The sequence below is a fragment of the Henckelia pumila genome, chromosome 4, assembly GCF_033568475.1.
Source record: "Henckelia pumila isolate YLH828 chromosome 4, ASM3356847v2, whole genome shotgun sequence".
Classification (NCBI taxonomy): Eukaryota; Viridiplantae; Streptophyta; class Magnoliopsida; order Lamiales; family Gesneriaceae; genus Henckelia; species Henckelia pumila.
Genome location: NC_133123.1, coordinates 141,648,124 through 141,666,745, shown reverse-complemented (window position 1 = coordinate 141,666,745; position 18,622 = coordinate 141,648,124). Strand labels below are relative to the sequence as shown.

Here is an 18,622-nt window from a genome sequence, read left to right as displayed (position 1 = left end):
CCACTATCTTCATCTCCCACTATATTCTACCACTATCTTTGTTTCTTCAAATCAAACGATTAAACCCATTATCTTTATCTCCCACCATCTTTTCCCACTATCTTTGTTTTTTCAAATCAAATATTTAAAATAAAATAAATATATAACATTTATATATTATGTCAATTTGCATGTGTTTGGATGCTAGTTTATATTTATAATAATAAAAGCCGCTCTTGAGAACCGGACGCGGAACTAGTTAGTAGGGTTAGATCAATCGCACTTGTATTTCACTTCGTTCTCTTCGTATTTTCCTTCCGCAAGCAGGACCGATGGCGGAACCAGGTAAGAGATGGCGATAATTTTTTGGTTTTGTTCTTCTTTTTCTTTCTACTTCCTGTCTTGAATTTATGCTAAGCTTGCCGTGGGTTGATTGGGATTGGGGCCAAATTGACTCCGAAAGTTGACTGGGATCCTAATCTTGCAGGGATTCGTGCGATGCGTCGTGATGAGTTACGTCGTGTACGTTGTTCTGTGCTCTCTACTCCTATTATTCGTTCCTTGTAGCTCTTCCCCACACAGAATTGGGGAAAGATAACGTTTCCGCAAGCTTTTACTGTTCTGTTGTTGTTTTTATTTTTTGATTGTTAATTGGGGCTCTATTTTACACGTGCCATGTTTATGCACGAATGTCGTAAACTAAACTTGGTTTAAATTTGTCCACAGCTATGTGATGCCTATTTTGACACACGTACAATTCCATTTGATTAAGGGCGCACGTTTTTTTATTTCGATCATTTCAGTGAGATCAGGGATTGGGCAAAAGCAGCCTTAAACGTCTACAACGAGGAACAAGTTAGACAAATTATTTAAATCCCCCGATTGCTTAATAAGCTTAATGATTTTGTTCGTTTGGGTTGTTGCAGCTAAAGAATTTCCATCTCCAGAGGCTTATAAAGCTTAACCAAGTTTTTGATTTTTCCTTCTTGACGTTTCGAGCAAAGAGTGGTGAAAGTGCTGATCCCCGTTTTTTCCGAGCTGTTGTTAATCCTCAGATTGATGGGATTGAAGTTTTACTTTGTGAGATCAAGGTGTACCATCCTCGCTGTTTTGTCCTACTCGATTTTTGTTATTGTTTCAACTGACGAGTTAATACCACCCTTGTTCCTGGTTTATTTGAATGACCAAGGCTAAGTCTCGTGCTTATAGTGATGCCAAATTAAACTTTGCTATCTTGAAAAACCCATCTTCAGTGTAGCCACACGGCCCACACAGGCTCACTAATTCAAACCTAGATGAAATTCCTTTGTTCGTTATTGAATTTGGATTTGCTAGTTCTTTTTGGCTTTCGAAATAGGGGACCATCACTTGTGTTAATTTGACGATATCTATACGGGTTTGTCAATCAAAAGAGTCAAGTCAATGGCTATAAGGTATGAATGAATTGGAGAGAGGCAACATAGAAGACAAAGCAGATATAACGATCATGTTAGTTTTAAAGTTCTAAATGTTGTAGTTAAATGGACAGGTATTCGTTGCGGTGTGATTTTTTTTAATTAAATGATTGAATACATAATATTCTTTGTGTTGTGGATTGATGTCGTGTGACGCTTGAACGAGGCTACAGCTCTGACCATAAATGGAGCCTTCAACCAAGTTTGAAGCATATATCAAAGCCATAATTTTAGATTAGGCTTGAATAGGTGAAAGAGGAAAACTACGGAATCATCAAATGCTAACTTTTTATCATTATGCGCCTTTTCGTTGGCTCATGAAGTTTGGATGTTAAGTTCTGTTGTAAATTTTTAGGATGGCCATGAAATGTTGATCCCAGAATACCACATCGAATGTCCACCTCGCATACCTACAAGAGATGGAGATCACCTCTCTTGTGCATGGTACTTTAATGTCTTCCTATTTTATTATTGTCGGTAGCTGAGTTTATGCATTTCAGCTTCAAGATTGTCTAATTTGAAAGATCATATGTGCCGATAATTAATATGTCATGTGATGTATCTGTGTTTTTGAGTATTTATTATATGTTACACAGTTAAGATCGCCGTGAGCGGAAATGGACATGTTCTAATTTGATGATGTGCCTTGGTAGTTCGAGGCTTCGAGCTTTAGATGTTTAATGAATGTTTCATATTCTCTCTTAAATGTTTTTTTTTTAATTATTTATTTTAGTGAGATATGTTTGCACTTCTTTCTGGGAGTGCCTTCATGCATGTGACATTCTCTTATTGGCCTTTTTTTTTGGATAAATGTGCAAGGTTTGGCCTTCCAAATTACTCTTCTGATGGTGTGATTGATGCTTGTGATGTGGTTGATGCTTATGATGGCTTGGCTGTTGGTGAAGGTAATGTATACCTGAGTACGATTGAATTGTATAGTAAATCTGCAGGATATCGGTCAGTGGAAGATCCTGATTTGTCAGACCTACGCAGAGTATGTTGTTCTTTGCCTTCTACAAGATGTGATTCGAAACAATGACATAGGGAAAGTAGACTTTCTCTGCAAGTTTTTTGCTGTATTATTACTTGATAGTTATTTGGGTTAATACTTCATATTTTATTTAGGTGTGAATGTCAAAAAGTAACCTTTTTTAAATTTGTTCACAGCTATGTGACATTTATATGGACCCACGCAAAGCTCAATGCGGTGGAGGCGTTACACAGTTTTATGCGGATCATGACCGTTATGCCAGGGATTGGGCAAAAGAGGCCTTAAATGTCTACAATCAGAAAAAGGTTAGACAATTATTTGATAGCCTTTATTGTGTAATAAGCTTAATGATTTTGGTCATTTGGGTTTACAGCAAAAGAATTTCTATCTCGAGAAGGTTGTCAAGCTCAACCTACTTTCTATGTATGCCTACTTGACATTTTGGCCACGAAGTGATGAAAGCGTTGAGCGCCGTCTTTTTCGAGGTGTTGTTGGCGGTCCGAGTGAAGTTTTGCTTTGTGAGATCAAGGTGTAGCATCCTCGACATTTTGTCCTACTCAATTTTTGTTATTGTTTCAATTTACTTCGTGAATTTGTCTATCAGAAGTCAGTATCTACAAGTGATGAAATGTAGAGGGTTAACATAAAAGACAAAGCATAGTTATGCGTCATGCTGGTCAGCGACTCAGCATGTTCTAATTGTCGTAATCAAATGGAATTTTATTCTTGTGATAGATTGTTTCTTAAGTGAATGCTTGAATATTCTGTGAGTTGTGATGGGATTGATGTTTTGTGATGCTAGAACAAGGCTACCCTCTAAGCATAATTGGAGCCTTCAACTAAGTTTGAAGCATATTTCATATATCAAAGCCATGATTGCTAAGAGTAGGTTTGAGTAGAGGCAAAAGAGGAATATATTTTCATCATCAATGACTATAATGTATTTTATTTATCGTTTTTTTTCCCGTTTGCATATGAAGTTTGGATACAACTTTGGTTATATATTTTTAGGATGATGAAGAAATTATTATACCAGCTGGGCACTAGGAATATTATCCCGAGACACCCTAAGTGTGGAAGATCATTCCCCTCACTACCCGCCCATGGTACCACAATGTGTTCCTCTTTCATTCTTTTGTTTTGTCATTGGTTGAGTATTTATGTATTCTAGTCTTACATTTTTCTTAGCTGAAAATCATATGTTCTGTCCATTACTACCTTATGTGATGTTTGTAGTTTGCCATTAGTTGATTATTTCTCAGTCCATTTAAAAGTTGAGATTTATCAATAGATGCGGTTTTTTCAGTGGACTTCACAAATATTGGTAAATCCCCATTTTTAAATACATCACTGAGATATTGCCTATGAAGATGGGATGAAATTATGCATTCTTTTGAAGATTGTTTTTGTGTGGGAGTCACTTGTTTTATTGATCAATATGTTATGTGATGTATGTCGTTAGTTGAAAATGTTTATGTAAAAATCTATAGCTTTAAGATATCATTTTAGTTGGAGTCGTGTTCTACTAGTGTGACATTATGTGATTTTCTCCCCTGTTAAAAGTTGTGCTATTTGTGTAACCAAAAATAGGTGGTGCTATTTGTTTACGAATTTCGATGATGAGAATGTGATTGTGTGGCTTTTTGGTAGTATGAGCGTAGATGTTTGGTAAAATTTTCGATTCTCCTAGTAAATGACCTTTTTATTTTAGTTTAACACGTTTTTTTTAATTGAATATGTTTACATTCGTTTGGATGTTGTGCAATATTTTCTTACCCTTTTTTTGGGTCAAATGTGCAAGGAATGAAAGTGTCTTCACCGAAGGCTCTGCTGGTAATGGTGGGGTGTAAATCTGATCTGGGCTTGGTAATTAGACCGGTTCTACTTATTGTCAGAGAGTTATAGGGACCTATTATAATTTTTATTGCAGCGTTTTTATGTCAGGTACACTGGATTCAACCTGATTGTGGAACTTGCATATTACTATTTATGTAATTATGTGGTGGTGTTTATCCTTGTCCGTCTTTCGTTGGCTCTCATTACAATTTTTAAACAATTTTAATTTAACTATCGTCCCTTGCTTGTACTAATTACATCTTAAATTAATGTTTCACATATTACATCTTAAATCGGTGTTCTTGTTTTGCGAATCTTAACAAGATTCGTTTTGACTAGACTGTTGAAACGGAGAAGTTTAGTCATGCATGTGTAGAGTAATTTATTATTGTTATGAGTGAAATCAACATCTTGTTAATATTCCCTTCCTCCTATATCAATGAGTAAGTTTGTGTTTTCACACAAATTAAAAAAAGTATTTGTGACAGTAAATTTTTTTTTTTTTAAAAAAAATTTATCATTTTATCTTTATTTAATGAATATTTTTATAGAAATAAAAAAAATTTAGAAGTAGTTAATGATATTAATTCATTAAAGGTAACTAAATTAGTAAAAGAATAGTGCAAAGATAACTTTAAACATGTAAATTAGACTTTAGTTTTGGAACAAATGAAAAAGAAAAATTCAACCTAAAGGAATGAGACGGGGAGATTATTATTAATAGTTAATGCAAATAAATAAATCTTACACTTTTTTTATTGCAATAAAGAAGAACCTAAATACCTAATCAACTAGTTTTTCATGTTTGCCCAGATATGTTCGGAAATTTCTTGGAAAATTCTCGCCGAACGAGAGAAGGTGGGGGTGGGATATCAATTATTACATTTTTTTTTTAAGGAAACCCAAAAATTAAAAAAATAAAAAATAAAATAAAGAAAAGAAAAGAAAAGGAAGAATTTCCTGTAAATTTCCATGGATCAACTGCTTCGGATTTGATTTATAAAAGGTAAAACGTAATAACTCTACTTTATTTCAAAAATAAGAAACAATAATAAAAACTCTTACCTCTTTTAGTTAATCATGATTCATGCACATATATATATCAAAGAAAATGGAGGAAATTGCCATGCAATTTCTCAAAGTCGGTCTGGCCTGCCAACCCAATTCCTTACGTTACAAGAAGAATTGTTCGGCCATTAATAATTCCCCAACTTATCATTTGGATTTCCATTTCTATATAAATCCGTAGAAATACAGAATCTATATTCTCGACTTTTGATTAATTCAATGGCGATGATCTCGAGAATTAAAAGTTCATTGATGGGCACAAAAGCTGATTTCAAGCTCCGCTTACGCTTGCCGGGCCGACTCCGTCCATCGACTGAATGCCCCGCAGACGACGGCGGCGGAAGCAGCGGTGGCGGAGGTGTGGCGATCACGTCCAAAGAAGACGAGTACTGGCGGGTTTTCGGGTACTTGGACACCAACAAAGACGGCAAGATTTCTGCGAACGAGCTGAGGAATTATTTCTCGTCCGTGGGAGATACGGTGTCGGACGAGGAGGCGAAGAAAATCATACGAGAGTTCTCCAAGGGAAAAGGAGGCGGCGGCGGCGGCGAGGATTCCATGCGGCTAGAGTTTGGGGAGTTCGTGCGTATGGCGGAGCTACGAGACAGCGATGAAGATAAGGTTGTAATACTCCGACGGGCGTTTGAAGTGTACGAGGTTGACAAGGGAAGCGGTTTCATTACGCCGGAGGGGTTGCGCGGCGTTCTGCGGCGCCTCGGGGACGTGAAATCGTATCAAGAATGCGAAGCCATGATTCGGACTTACGACCTTGATGGAAATGGTGCTCTCGACTTTTATGAATTTCAGAAGATGATGAGTTAAATATATATATATATATATATATATGGTACGATGGATGTAATTATGATTTGTTATAATTAGGATTTGTTAAAACTTTGTTGATTAATTTCATGCGACTCGAAAAACTGCTTAATAAAAGTTTTGAGTCTTGTTTTAATCAAATATTTGAAATTCGTTTGTGTTTTACTCCTATTAAAAAGACCGAAAAAAAATAATTAGTGGAAATGATCATATATTTAAAATTTTGAATTAACGAATGCTAGCTACAATAGCTAAATCGCAAATATGTTTCGTGCGTTATTCCACAAATTAAAAAACCATTATTGCTTCCCACTAAAACTATAATCGCATATATTAGCTTGGGCAGGTGAATTAAATTAAATGGAAAATGAAATTCGATTATATCAACATGAGCATACAGCATCAGATCTTATTCAACATATCAATTGTAACGCCCGGAAAATTAAACGATTGAGACTATATGTATGATATTTAATTGAATGTAGTTTAAATGTTGATATTTTGTGTTAAATTTTAAAGTTTATGGTTTTGCCTAATATTAACGTGATTTTGAGATTTTTTGAATTTTGGATTAAGATGTTTGGATGCTTTCAAGTGAATAGATACCTAGACATGAATCGAAGTATTAAGCTATTTTATTTTTGGTTATTTAGTTGATGAGTAAGTAGAATACTAGAACTTTTATCTTTATTGGACTAGGTTGGTAGGAAATTTTATTTAAAATTTTAATTATGTTGCACGCCAGCACGGGGCTTAAATTTAATAAATTAGAAAATAAAGGGAGAAAAAAAAGAAAAAGGAAAGGAAAATAAAAAGAAAAACAAAACAAAACAAAAAAACGAAAGGAATCAAACGTAGACATGTCAATTCGGGCCGGCCCGTCCCGCCCCGTCTCGGTCCACCATCAGGCAAGGCGGGGCGGCCCGAATTGATGGTGGGTTGGGAATATCCCAGCCCAACCCAATTCGTTATGGATTGTGAGTTGGGCGAGCCAATCTATCAAAAAATAAATAAATAACAAAAAAAAATTTAAAATAAGAAAAAAATTAAAAAAATCATACATAAACAATTATAAATAATATACATATTTAAAAATTCATTCAAAATAAATAAATTATTATAAATAATATAGATTTTTTAAATTAATCAATTAAATATAGATTATAATAAATTATATAAGTTATTTAGAACTTATAATCATATATAAAACATTTAAAACAATATAAATTGTTAATTATCAATCATACATAAAATATTTAAAATATTAATTATAATATAAATTTAAAAAAATAAAAAAAATTGGCGGGTCTGTTCGCCCTGCATTGGCCCGCGGCCCAAACGGGCCAGCCCGTTTTGGCCCACCTCTAAACGGGCAATCAATTCTTCAACCCAACCCGTCATTTTGTAATGGCGGGGCGGGTTGGCCCGAAACCCAAATTGACATCTCTAATCAGACGTGAAAATGAGAGAGACAAAAGTGAGGAGCGACTAGGGTTCTTCAAGCTTGAGATTTTTGATCCGTTCGCGTCTCGGTTAATCTTCGATCCAAAGAAACTCTCTCCAGATCGCCTGTTTTTCGATGAAAGACAAGTAAAAACTCGTTTCTTTCATGTACTGTTGAAGTCATATAGATTTCAAATTATTTTTATTGTATTTTTTTATTATCTAAATGTATGTGTATGAGATATGCAAAATACATGATTTATATATAGATTTTATCCAAACAAAAAAGTGAGATTTTGGAGGCCATACAGTGCGTATACGTGTATTATACCCATATACGGTGAATATAAAGTGCGTGTGTGCATGTGTATTTGGTTGTGTGTGTGTATGCGTGAGGTGTGCGTGTGTAGAATGTGTCCGTGTGGGTGCATGTGTGTTTATATGTGATGTGTGTGTGTTTAATTTTCTGCATGTTTTGTGCGCGTATTAGAGGTTCTAGTGGGTGTATTGTGTGCTGGTGTGTGTGCGTGTGTATGAGATTTTGTTTATGTTTGTGTAATTTTGCGATGTGTTTTGGGTTTGAATTTTGTGTAAAGGTTGAGGTGAGGAAAAAAAATTTATGGCTTGTGGTAAAGTTACGATAAAGTGGACGGCGTGTTGGATAAGGTCTTTGGGTCCTAATACCCCGCCAAATAAGGTAAACGGAGTATTGGATGAGGCATTCGGGTCATAATGTCTCTCCAAAGACGGAGTGTTGGATAAGGCCTTCGGGTCATAATGCCCCTTCAAACCTGAATATCCTTGTATAATGTTTGATCAGGCCACCATAAAGAAAGCAGATGAAAGTTTCTGAGTCATAGGTCGCGAGAAAATGTTTATTTTTGAAGTGTAAAGTTAAAAGTTGAGTTGTCATTCTTTGCGATGGTTTGATGTGAAGTCTAAATATTTTCAAAGGAAAAGTAAAGGTTTATGTGCCTGTGTGTACATTTATTTTGCTTCTAAATTATTTGTGGTATTATTTCATGTTTTCATAAACATCGAGGCATGTAAATAAAATATAGGAAAAATTGTTTTTAGGTTTGTCACTTTTTATGTTGGTCTTCTATATTTTTAGATTTCAGTTTTAGTTCATTATTTTTTTGGCAATTTTAGTTTTTTTAGCGCTGATGTGGCATCAATGTAGCGCTTATGTGGAGCTGACGTGTATAGTGCTGCGTAAGCATTTTTGAAAAAAAAAAAAAGACTGAAATTGTTAAAAATCGTAACATGCAAGATTAAAATTGAAATATAAAAATATAAAGAACCAAAATCGCAAAGCAAAAAACATATAGGACCAAAACTGCAGTTTTTCTAAAATATATTTCACATACATTTCTGTATATAGCATCGATGTCCCGCATCATCACGCATAATACTCATAATACTCGGTTTGTAAACTTGGATAATTGAAGTCCGCATCATCACGCATAATACCGACGCTATATATATTTTATCGATGGATATTCATATAATAACTATCGACTATTAATTATGTTCTACTCTGTTGTATATAATTTATCGCAAGTGAAGTTCCCCGCCTGTCACCCGGACGACCCGGGTTCTATCGCCGGACGGCGTTTCACATTTTTTCAGAACTTGTGTGCAGTGTGTTTAATTCATATTTCGTCGATCTTGAGTACTTGTACAGTTCATGGACTTTAGTGTCCAATATTTATTACCATCAATAAATATAAGTATATATACACCTTGGATGTTAGTTTTAGGTATATATGTGTTTCCTAGTCTGCAAGTTAAGAATAGTGTTAAAGCATGAAACTATGGACAGAATCATAGAATTAACCACGTCTCCAAATATCTCGATAAGTTCTCAGGAAAAAAAATGGTTTTTTTTAACAATTATGGTGTCGTATTCTTTATGTTCTAGTTTCGAAAGCTATTTTGATGTTTGCAAAATATATATATTTGCATCATATGCTGTTGGTACAAATTAATTTACTGCTAGCTTTATTTGAGAAAATGTTTTTTTTTTTTAAATTTTTTTGTTTTAACTTCTACTTCATCTAATTCTCGTGTTCACAGTGGGTCTTTTGAATTTCAGCATCATGCAGTTTAGAAGTTACCTATGAAGACAAGTATATATAGATTTTATTCTTGCCTCAGAATTAACTGATGGTTATTCATTTAAATATTTTATGATAAGGAGTGTTTCTCATGAGTTTCATGTAACGAAAATTTCAACCAATTGCAATCAATCAATAATCCACACGATCAAAAACAGCGAGCCAAGCCAAGCCCTCGCCCGAGCCGGCCGGTCGGACGGTGGCGGCGCGTGGCTAATGGTTCGAACCTAGCCTAGACTAAGTCCGCTCCTCTTAACAAACATGGGTACCCTTTGGGGCCCAACCCATTGTCTCAATTTAGGCTATATATTTAGACATATGTTCCCACATTTTATCGACGTATCGACGTGAGACAATGAGCATTTATCTCATTCACCACCAATTTTCCAATATTTGTCCTAACAAATTTTCCACAGTTTCATTATATTGATCAATTTCTTTTATTAGACTCTCGTATGTGTGTTAACTATTTAACACTGTCATTTCTTCTTGACTTATACAACCCTTAAACTAATGTTCCCAACTTTGAATCAACCACGATGGCCATCATATTTGATGGAATTCTTTTTTCTTTTTCTTTTTCTTTTTCTTTTTTTTTTTTTTTTTTTTTATAAAGACGACCAAAAAATCACTAGTTTAGCCAATGGGTTAGCTATGCGCGACTATATATAAGACGACAAATTCAAAATGGTCGATACTACTGCTTGGAGGGTGCATCTAAAGGCCCAAACTTTTTTCACCCGAGATGTTTGAGCCCATAGATCTTGCATGCACATGGTACGGACCGTGGCCATCATGTGCTAGCATGTACTAAATTCATAGAGCACCGAGAAACTTAACCAGACCAAGAAACTTTTTTTTTTTTTTTAAGGCAAACTTGTGAACATTTTATTAAGATAAATCATTCGATACAAGCTCAACCAACTAATAAGAAAACTCACCATTCACCCAGATAAGGGTGAAGGGGAGGAAGAAGAAAAAGAAGCAAGAAAATGTGCTACAATATTTGTCGATCTAGATTCTTGGATAATTTCTGAGATAACTGGTTTCTCCAGTTGTTGAAACAGCCCCCTTTGCAATCTATATCCGAATATTTACCTTTTGCATCATACCTCCAATATGGGGTATCTTTCGACGGTCTCGAAGGCAAGGGAATTTTGAAAATGGAATCCGCCACAAAGGGATTAAAATTATCAGCAATAAACTCCCGATCCCATTCTCCATTACAAATCAGACGATTCACCTTAGAGGTAGGCATCCATCGAATCGAAGGGGCGCCCAACGGTGAAAACAAATTTGGAATCCAAGTATCAGAGAATATGTCAATACACAATTTGAGAAACTTTTAATGCAAATAAAAATTCCAAATGCATTATAGCAAGAGCTCTCATTTACACAATTTGAGAATTCAAACTTTAGCAAACATGATGTTGATTATATTGTATATTTGTATGAATAATTACTATGTGAAACTTTAATGCGATTAATGAGAGTTCGTATAGGTTACAGCGCAAAAAGAATGATTCAAAATTTGAGGAATTTTCTTTTTCTTTTTTTAGACCAAAGCCTGAAAGAAATGTTCCACAATGAGGAATATCCCAAGAATGAAAGACAGAAATTTATACATGGAGATGGCATAAACCCACTGCCAACAGCCATATCTTGGAGTTCTCCTTTGCTTACAGAATTTCGAAAGGCTAGGAAAAAGGTAGCTATCCATGATGCAGAATTGAGAATACATCGTGAGACAAAATGGGAAACTCCAGCTAAGAGTAAGCTCAAATTTAATATTGATGCTTGTGTTAACGAGAATATGGATCGGTATAGCATTGGTGGAGTGCTACGTGATAGACACGGAAGACTATTATTGGCTTTTGGTAAACAAATTAATCAACCCCTCTCACTTGTACATGGTGAGCTACTAGCTATTCTAGAAGGGGTAAAACTTGTTTACGATAGAAATTTCGAGGATGTCCAGATTGCTATGAATTCCTTATTGGTTGTGCAAGCAGTTACAACTAGGGGTGCAAACGAATCGAGCTACTCGTGAGCAGCTTGTGAGTAGCTCGGTCAAAGCTCGAGTCGAGCTCGAGCATACAATCGAGCTCGAGTCGAGCTTTAAATCTATGTGCTCGAGTAGCTCGCGAGCTACTCGATAAGACACATATATAAAAAAATATAAAATAAATAAATATATATATATAATATTATATTTATTTATTTATTTATATTATTTATATATTTATTTGTTTATTAATAAATATAATATTATTATTTCAAAAATATATATATATAATATTATATTTATTTATTTATTCATATATTATTTATTTATATATATATATAATTTTCAAGCTCGAGCTCGAGCTCGAGTACAAAATTTACTACTCGATCGAGCTCGAGTTCGAGTAGTTACATATGAGTCGAGCTCAAGCTCGAGTAGTATGTTATTCGAGTTCGGCTCGACTCGATTGCACCCATAGTTACAGCTACACAAAAAAAACTGGGCTACGACTCATTCTCCCTTCTTTTTTTTTCACAAATGTGTTTGCTTTACAGTCTGTTTGAATGTCTAAAAAATGAAATTTGGATTTGGATTTTAAAATCCATGGAACTGAAATTCTATTTTTTGTTTGACAAAAAGTTAAAATATATTTTGGAATTTGATAGTATAAATTTTGGATAAATGATATTTTATAAAAAAATTATAAAAAAAACTTAAAATATATAAGTAAAGTATATGAATTTATTATTAAAAATAATTTTATTGTTTTATAAACTCAAATCCCGTGAAATCCCGTAAAATCCGACCAATTTTGTCAAAATTTCACTTAACTAATTGAAATCCCATAAAATCCCATCAAATACCAACCCCGTTTTGAAATCCCAAATTACCAAACACTGAAACGATATTTACAATTCCAAATCCCACCAAATCCCGTTCAATTCTCGTGATCCAAACACAGTGTTAGGGTTTAGGGAAGGGTTTAGGGAGTGTGTGCTACAAAGATCAAGAAAAGTGCAATGTTCATGCTATACCAGATTTTATTCATGTCTACCGCTCGTCAAATTATGTAGCACATCACATTGTTTTTTTTGCTTCTCACTCTCAATCATCTTTTGTTTGGATGAATGGTGAGTTTTTCTCGTGGTTGGTTAGACTTGTAACAGATGATTATGATCAATAAAATTACAAGTTTTCCTTAAAAAAAAAAAACACTTCTAGAGAGTCCATGGTTTGACAATGCTCGGATAGACCTAGCCGAAGGAAATCACCTCCTCCGAAACATCCAATAACTCCTCAACTTCGATTTCTTTGGCCTCATATTCCTCTTCTTCTTCGCTGGCTTCACCATTTCGCAGTTCCTGCCTGTAGAGTTTCTCTTCTTCGTGGAATCGCCTCCATTCACTGACCCACCGGTCCCACTCTTCCTTCAACGTTTTTCTCTTCTCTCGATCCTGCTCGCCCAGCAGCAAAGAAACATCTTGATCCTCTGCTTCATACTTCTTGCTGTATTTCTTCAAGTTCTTGGCGATCTCTTCTTCCTTCTCAGCGCTCAAAAGGGATGGGGGCCTTGGGCGCCACAAAAACTGCAATAAATCTATAATATTACCAAAATGTCCAGTTGCAACTGGCATCTCATACAAGGAAAGCTCGAAAGAAGGTACCTATTAACTGATATATATTTACCGTCTATTTGAGATACAACATTTATGGAGAGTAAATTACTAAATTTCCACCAACAAGAAACTTGTTTCAACCGTATTAAAAAAAGGAAGGGAACTAACTTGGAAGAAATGATCCTTGAGTATTCTATATAGCAACTTTCCGTTGAAAGACCAAATGTTGAATCCATTTTCCATCTCGTGAACAGATGTAACTGCTGTCATCACATATCTAACGGAAAGGAAACAACCGATGTCCCATAAATTTATTTAGCATATACTGAAACACAACAGATTCAATAACAAAACAAAAGATGTTCCGCGAGAGGTAATGTAAATGGTTGACAATCATCTCAACTGTTACCTTCCTGTTGGGTCCCATTCAACATCTGTTGCCATGAAATGCTCAGCGGTTCCCATGGTTTCAAGTTCATCAACATTGTAAAACTCCAATTGCCCATTAAAACCTTTCAATCCTGCCAATATAATGAAGTGACCAGCTGGGGACCAGTAGAGAGCATTTGCCTGTTTGCCCTTCAGAGTAATGAGCTTTGTCACACGGCCTGTGTTACCACTGCGCATTGAGTAGAAACTAACATCTGGCCTCGGATTATCACCATGGATAACTGCAAATCTGTGGCCCTTCGGCTCCCAAGCAAATGCAATTATCTTATCACTCTTATTTTCCAGCTCCAGTACCTCAATTGGTATGTCTCGTTCTTTGATTCTGAAAAGCTCAAAGCCAGTATATGTGCTTTTCTTGGTTTTTGTGTATCGATCAACTATAACAGCAAGGTAATCGCCATTGCTCTGCCAGTACATTTTACAATCACTGACGCTAAAGAGATTCTTCTGTCTCAACTCATCTTTGCTTGGGATTTGTACGAGACTCACCTATTAATGATTCGTACAGGAGAAAAACATAAATGCACAATAAACACGACAGAGTATTAAAACAAATGTCTAGCACACGCATTTGCGGGCTTACCCTTGCAGGCTGATTTCCTCCTCCAAGTTCAGGAACAAAGAGAGCAAGAATGGCATCTGTGGGTGACCAACTGAGGTCCATAACACTGTCAACCTTCATAGATTTCTTGTCAACGAGACTAAAGGTCTGAGTTTCAAAAACAGAAACTACATTTTTCCCAATCCTGGCAAAGTACTGGTCATCTTTTCCACCACCCCACCTGGAAAATAAAGAACAAAAAAATTGAGAAATTATCCGGGTGCAAGAGAATATATATTCTATGTGAAGGAGGGCCAACAAGTCTATAAATAAGGATAGAACGCGAAAGGGGAAAAAAATAATCTTGCTAAATTTACTTGAAAACCGGCCAAGATACACCACCAACACCTCCACCAATAGCAAATTCATCTGCACTCCCTTTGAAATCTCTCCTGACTTTTCCAGTTCTCACATCAAAAATGTTTATAACAACCCGCTGTAAAGGCAATAATGTCAGCCCTGGCACCAAATGAGTAAACTAAGTAATAAACACAAGAGCGAGACATTTTACATGAGTATCGCGAGGGTTGCTTGGTTCATGGCTGCTGCAGGTCACCAAAAATTTCTCTCCGGGAGAAAAATCAATCAGTTTTACCTGCAATTCACGCAATTAAAGCTACACCTCCACATAAATGTGTAATCTACTCCGAAGAATAAATGTCCACCTGAGGATGAGCATATCGCATCAATCGATTAAAAGTGGTATCACCACCCCAAACAGCAACGCCCTGCCTATGTACTGTGGCCAGGTATGTCCCCAATGGAGACCACCGCACAAAACTTTCTGTCCAATACTGCACCAAGAGGAGATCGTAAATAAATGGAAACGAAAAAAGAATATAGTTCTCGAAAGACAAGCTAGTCATATTGTTTTCATGGATTTGCATAACAATTGACGTGTGGGAAAAATGCAGTCATCCAACAAGAAATTACAAAATGGCATTGGCAGAATGGCATTCCAATTGTTTCCAAAAACAAATACCAAAAACAGTGGGAATAGCATTTCAATTGTTTTCAAAAAACAAAAGAAAACACAAAACAAAAACAATGGGAATGGGAATGACATTCACATTCTATAACACAAACAGAAATCTGAAACACCGCTTACGGTTTTCTTGTAAACAAGCTCAGGTTTTGACTGCCTGGCATCATTCCACAAAACTTCGGTGTCTGAGCCAGCACGAATCACAAACTGATCCCTGGCCTTTTCATCCGTCAACCACTTTTGCAGATTTTCCTGCAGAAAACATGTCATCCACATAAGTATGAACATCTGAGAATCTTTTGTCCTGTAAGTTTTTATTTAAAGCTTTCAAGGCTTTTATGTTTTTTTTTTAAAAAAAAATCAAAGGTGAAAGAGTGCGTAGAAGGGCAGAATTCTACCCCTGGTGTGTAAGGCTTAGTTTCAGGAGGTGCCCACTCCTCTGGAACCTTCATAAATTTCTCAATGTCCTCAAACATGTTGACAGCAAATATATGGGATCTGTCTAACTTGTATAAATGTGTCTTCTCCTTAGCTAATTCAGCTTCCTATGAAGCACAAACAAGTTCAAGACAATAAAAATTGCTCATGGAAACATAAATTCATACGTTCCATCAACTTCGTAAGATTAAAATCCTCTAATAGATGAACCTCAAGCTTAATAAGAAAGCTACAAGTAGAAATAGCAAGAATAGATTTTTTAAACAAAAACATATTACTCGAAATACATGAATGAGCGTACCAGTGCGGAATTGTATTCAATGAAACAATATCCTAAGGTTTTCTGAGTGTCAGGATCGATGGGCATCCAGCGACCATCTTCTTTAATAACCCCAATCTGACTGTAAATTTTGCCCACGACCTCTTCCAATTTATCGAATTTCTCCTTAGGCACCACAGGTAAATTATCCACCACGATTATGTTCCCAAAACCCTCCTCGAACTCCGAAGACTTCCCCTGCTTCAAATCTTCATCATCGCTGTAACACATAGTCGCCAAAATCAAACATTAAACATTTCAACAACAAACGCTCACCCGAAAGAATAAAATAACAGAAACAATTAGAGCAATTTAAACTCATGTAATAAATCATTTTACCTGATAATTCCTAAATCATCATCAGGAGGGAGACGGATGGAGTCCAGATTGATGAAAGACAAATCGATGCCGAGGCGTTTCGCGGTGGCGTGAATTTCTTCCATGTACATCACATCCGCCATGGTAGATGTAGTACAAGGATTGGGACGCTCGAAAAGGCAGAGACGATAGAGTAAAGAATTTTAGGGTTTTGCTGATACCTGATAAGCGTATTGCGAGGTGGTTTATTGGGACGTGGTCTTTTATGTTTTTATTTAGGGGAGTTAATTAAAAATTTGAAGATTTAGAAAAATAGGACTCTCAACAAATTCAATTAACAAAATTGGAAGATTTAGAAAAATAGGACTCTCAACAAATTCAATTAAAAAAATAGGCCTTAATTGACTTATTCCTTATTTAGTTTATGTAATTACTTCAATATCCTTAAGGGCTTCTCTTCAGAAGCGTACAAATTTATTTAACCAAAAAAAAGGGTGAGAATGGACATAAAAAATAAAACAAATCAAACCAGTATTTATATAAAAATTCAAATAAAAATAAAAGAGATAAACAGTATCATATACATGTTTATGTTGACACGTGAGCAAGTATGCGTTTACCAAGTAAACATATCCTTCCAAGTCATTATTGGAAAAAATATGATAAATGATTAAAAGTTCGAATAAGAGATGGATCAATTATTATGCTAAATACAGTAGCAAAAAATTTAAAAATATAAATTGAAGAAACAAAATTCGTAATACCTATTATATATCAGATAAAATCAGGAATGTATATTAAAATAGGAAATAATTTTTTAAGACAATATCTTCCATTTACACAATTCAAATATCACATAACTTTAAAAAAAGATCATCAATTATTTATATTCATAAAATACGAACAACATTTCGTGTAGGAAATGAAGGATTCACTACAACAAATATGTGAATTAACCACACTAAAAAGACAACGGTTTATACACAAACTGTTGTCTTTTGGTCTTTAACAACGGTTTTCACAAAAACCGTTGTCGTTAACCGTATTTTAATGAAAAACGACAACGGTTTTTTACGACCTAAGACAACGGTTTTAATTAACCGTTGTCTATGTGCGCGTTTTTTGAGCTCTATGACAATGGTTTTTTTTAACCGTTGTGTTTTTGCATTGCTTTATGTAGTCTAAGACAACACTTTTTGTAAACCGTTGTCTTTAGTATTTTTTTTGTTTTTTTAGGCAATATATATATATATATATATATATATATATATATATATATATAAAATATAATATATATATATACCCATACACACACAACCTATATACACCTACACGCGTGAAGAATGAAAAGGAAAGAAAAGAGAAAACCCAAACCCTAGCCCCAACCCGTCTCCCCTTCGATCCAGGTCAGATACGGCGCCCTAGCCGCCGATCGATCGCCAAAAACAGGTCGTCCTACTTCCTTTCTGCTAGCGTCGTGCTCATGGATTTGGATCCCGGGGACCATGGACAGCGTCAGATCTGGTACGTACGAGCATATTTTCCAACCTAATAACTTCGTTTTCGTACAGTCTGGGACAGGGAACAACTGGGCGAAGGGTCATTATACTGAGGGAGCCGAATTGATCGATTCGGTGCTCGATGTGGTGAGGAAAGAGGCGGATAATTGTGATTGTTTACCAAATATATATTTTTTAATTTGTGATGCTTTTGTTTTTGAAATGCCATTTTCGCCTGAGCTTTGTGGAGTTTTTTCGTTCTTTTAGGTAATTTTTCATCAGTATGCACGTACACTGAATTTTTTATTCTTTTTGTTGGGGTTAAGTGTGATTTGTAGATCTCTAGTTTTATTAGTGCATTTTTTTGGCCTCCCATTGGATGAGTTTAGTTACAATTCTTCAAGGCATTGTTTTGAGTGATTATTGGTCTGTTTGAGTGTAATTTTAGTCAATCTGGTGATAGAAGTGTAGTGTTGTGGTTGTCACGTTATTTTTAAAGTGAACTGAATTTGTGATTGTGTAAGTGTGTGAAAATTGTGATGATCCACTCGTGGATGATCTCACAATCCAAAATCAATGCTTATAGTTTTCATGATCGAATTTATTAATATATATATATTAGAAGAGGAAAAAAGAAATACTGATCATTGAATTTTTTTTTGCTTTGTTTAAGTTTTT

The 18,622-nt window shown here is 35.3% G+C and overlaps 3 protein-coding genes across 4 annotated transcripts; 2 read left to right on the top strand and 1 right to left on the bottom strand.

Moving 5' to 3' along the window:
- Positions 1-209: 209 nt before the first annotated feature.
- LOC140860742 (uncharacterized) lies at positions 210-4,436 on the top strand. Of its 2 annotated transcripts, XM_073263747.1 has the most exons (10): positions 210-324; positions 467-501; positions 783-834; positions 906-1,070; positions 1,789-1,877; positions 2,253-2,427; positions 2,601-2,729; positions 2,798-2,953; positions 3,436-3,530; positions 4,226-4,436. In XM_073263747.1, exons 2-9 carry the CDS (start codon positions 488-490, stop codon positions 3,469-3,471), a joined length of 816 nt encoding a protein of 271 aa, XP_073119848.1. In that variant the 5' UTR covers positions 210-324; positions 467-487; the 3' UTR covers positions 3,472-3,530; positions 4,226-4,436. The 2 variants fall into 2 exon arrangements, with proteins under 2 accessions (XP_073119848.1, XP_073119849.1); XM_073263748.1 differs by lacking the exon at positions 783-834 and having other exon boundaries at positions 212-324.
- Positions 4,437-5,474: 1,038 nt separating this feature from the next.
- On the top strand, positions 5,475-6,278 carry LOC140866564 (probable calcium-binding protein CML41). Its single transcript, XM_073271582.1, has one exon. It carries the CDS (start codon positions 5,548-5,550, stop codon positions 6,148-6,150), a length of 603 nt encoding a protein of 200 aa, XP_073127683.1. The 5' UTR covers positions 5,475-5,547; the 3' UTR covers positions 6,151-6,278.
- Positions 6,279-12,731: 6,453 nt separating this feature from the next.
- On the bottom strand, positions 12,732-16,704 carry LOC140863385 (eukaryotic translation initiation factor 3 subunit B-like). The gene is made up of 11 exons (XM_073266779.1): positions 16,467-16,704; positions 16,110-16,347; positions 15,769-15,915; positions 15,494-15,622; positions 15,051-15,179; positions 14,897-14,980; positions 14,703-14,821; positions 14,368-14,566; positions 13,744-14,273; positions 13,503-13,611; positions 12,732-13,304 (listed from the first exon to the last, which is right to left on the bottom strand). Exons 1-11 carry the CDS (start codon positions 16,586-16,588, stop codon positions 12,972-12,974), a joined length of 2,139 nt encoding a protein of 712 aa, XP_073122880.1. The 5' UTR covers positions 16,589-16,704; the 3' UTR covers positions 12,732-12,971.
- Between the last annotated feature and the right edge of the window lie 1,918 nt (positions 16,705-18,622).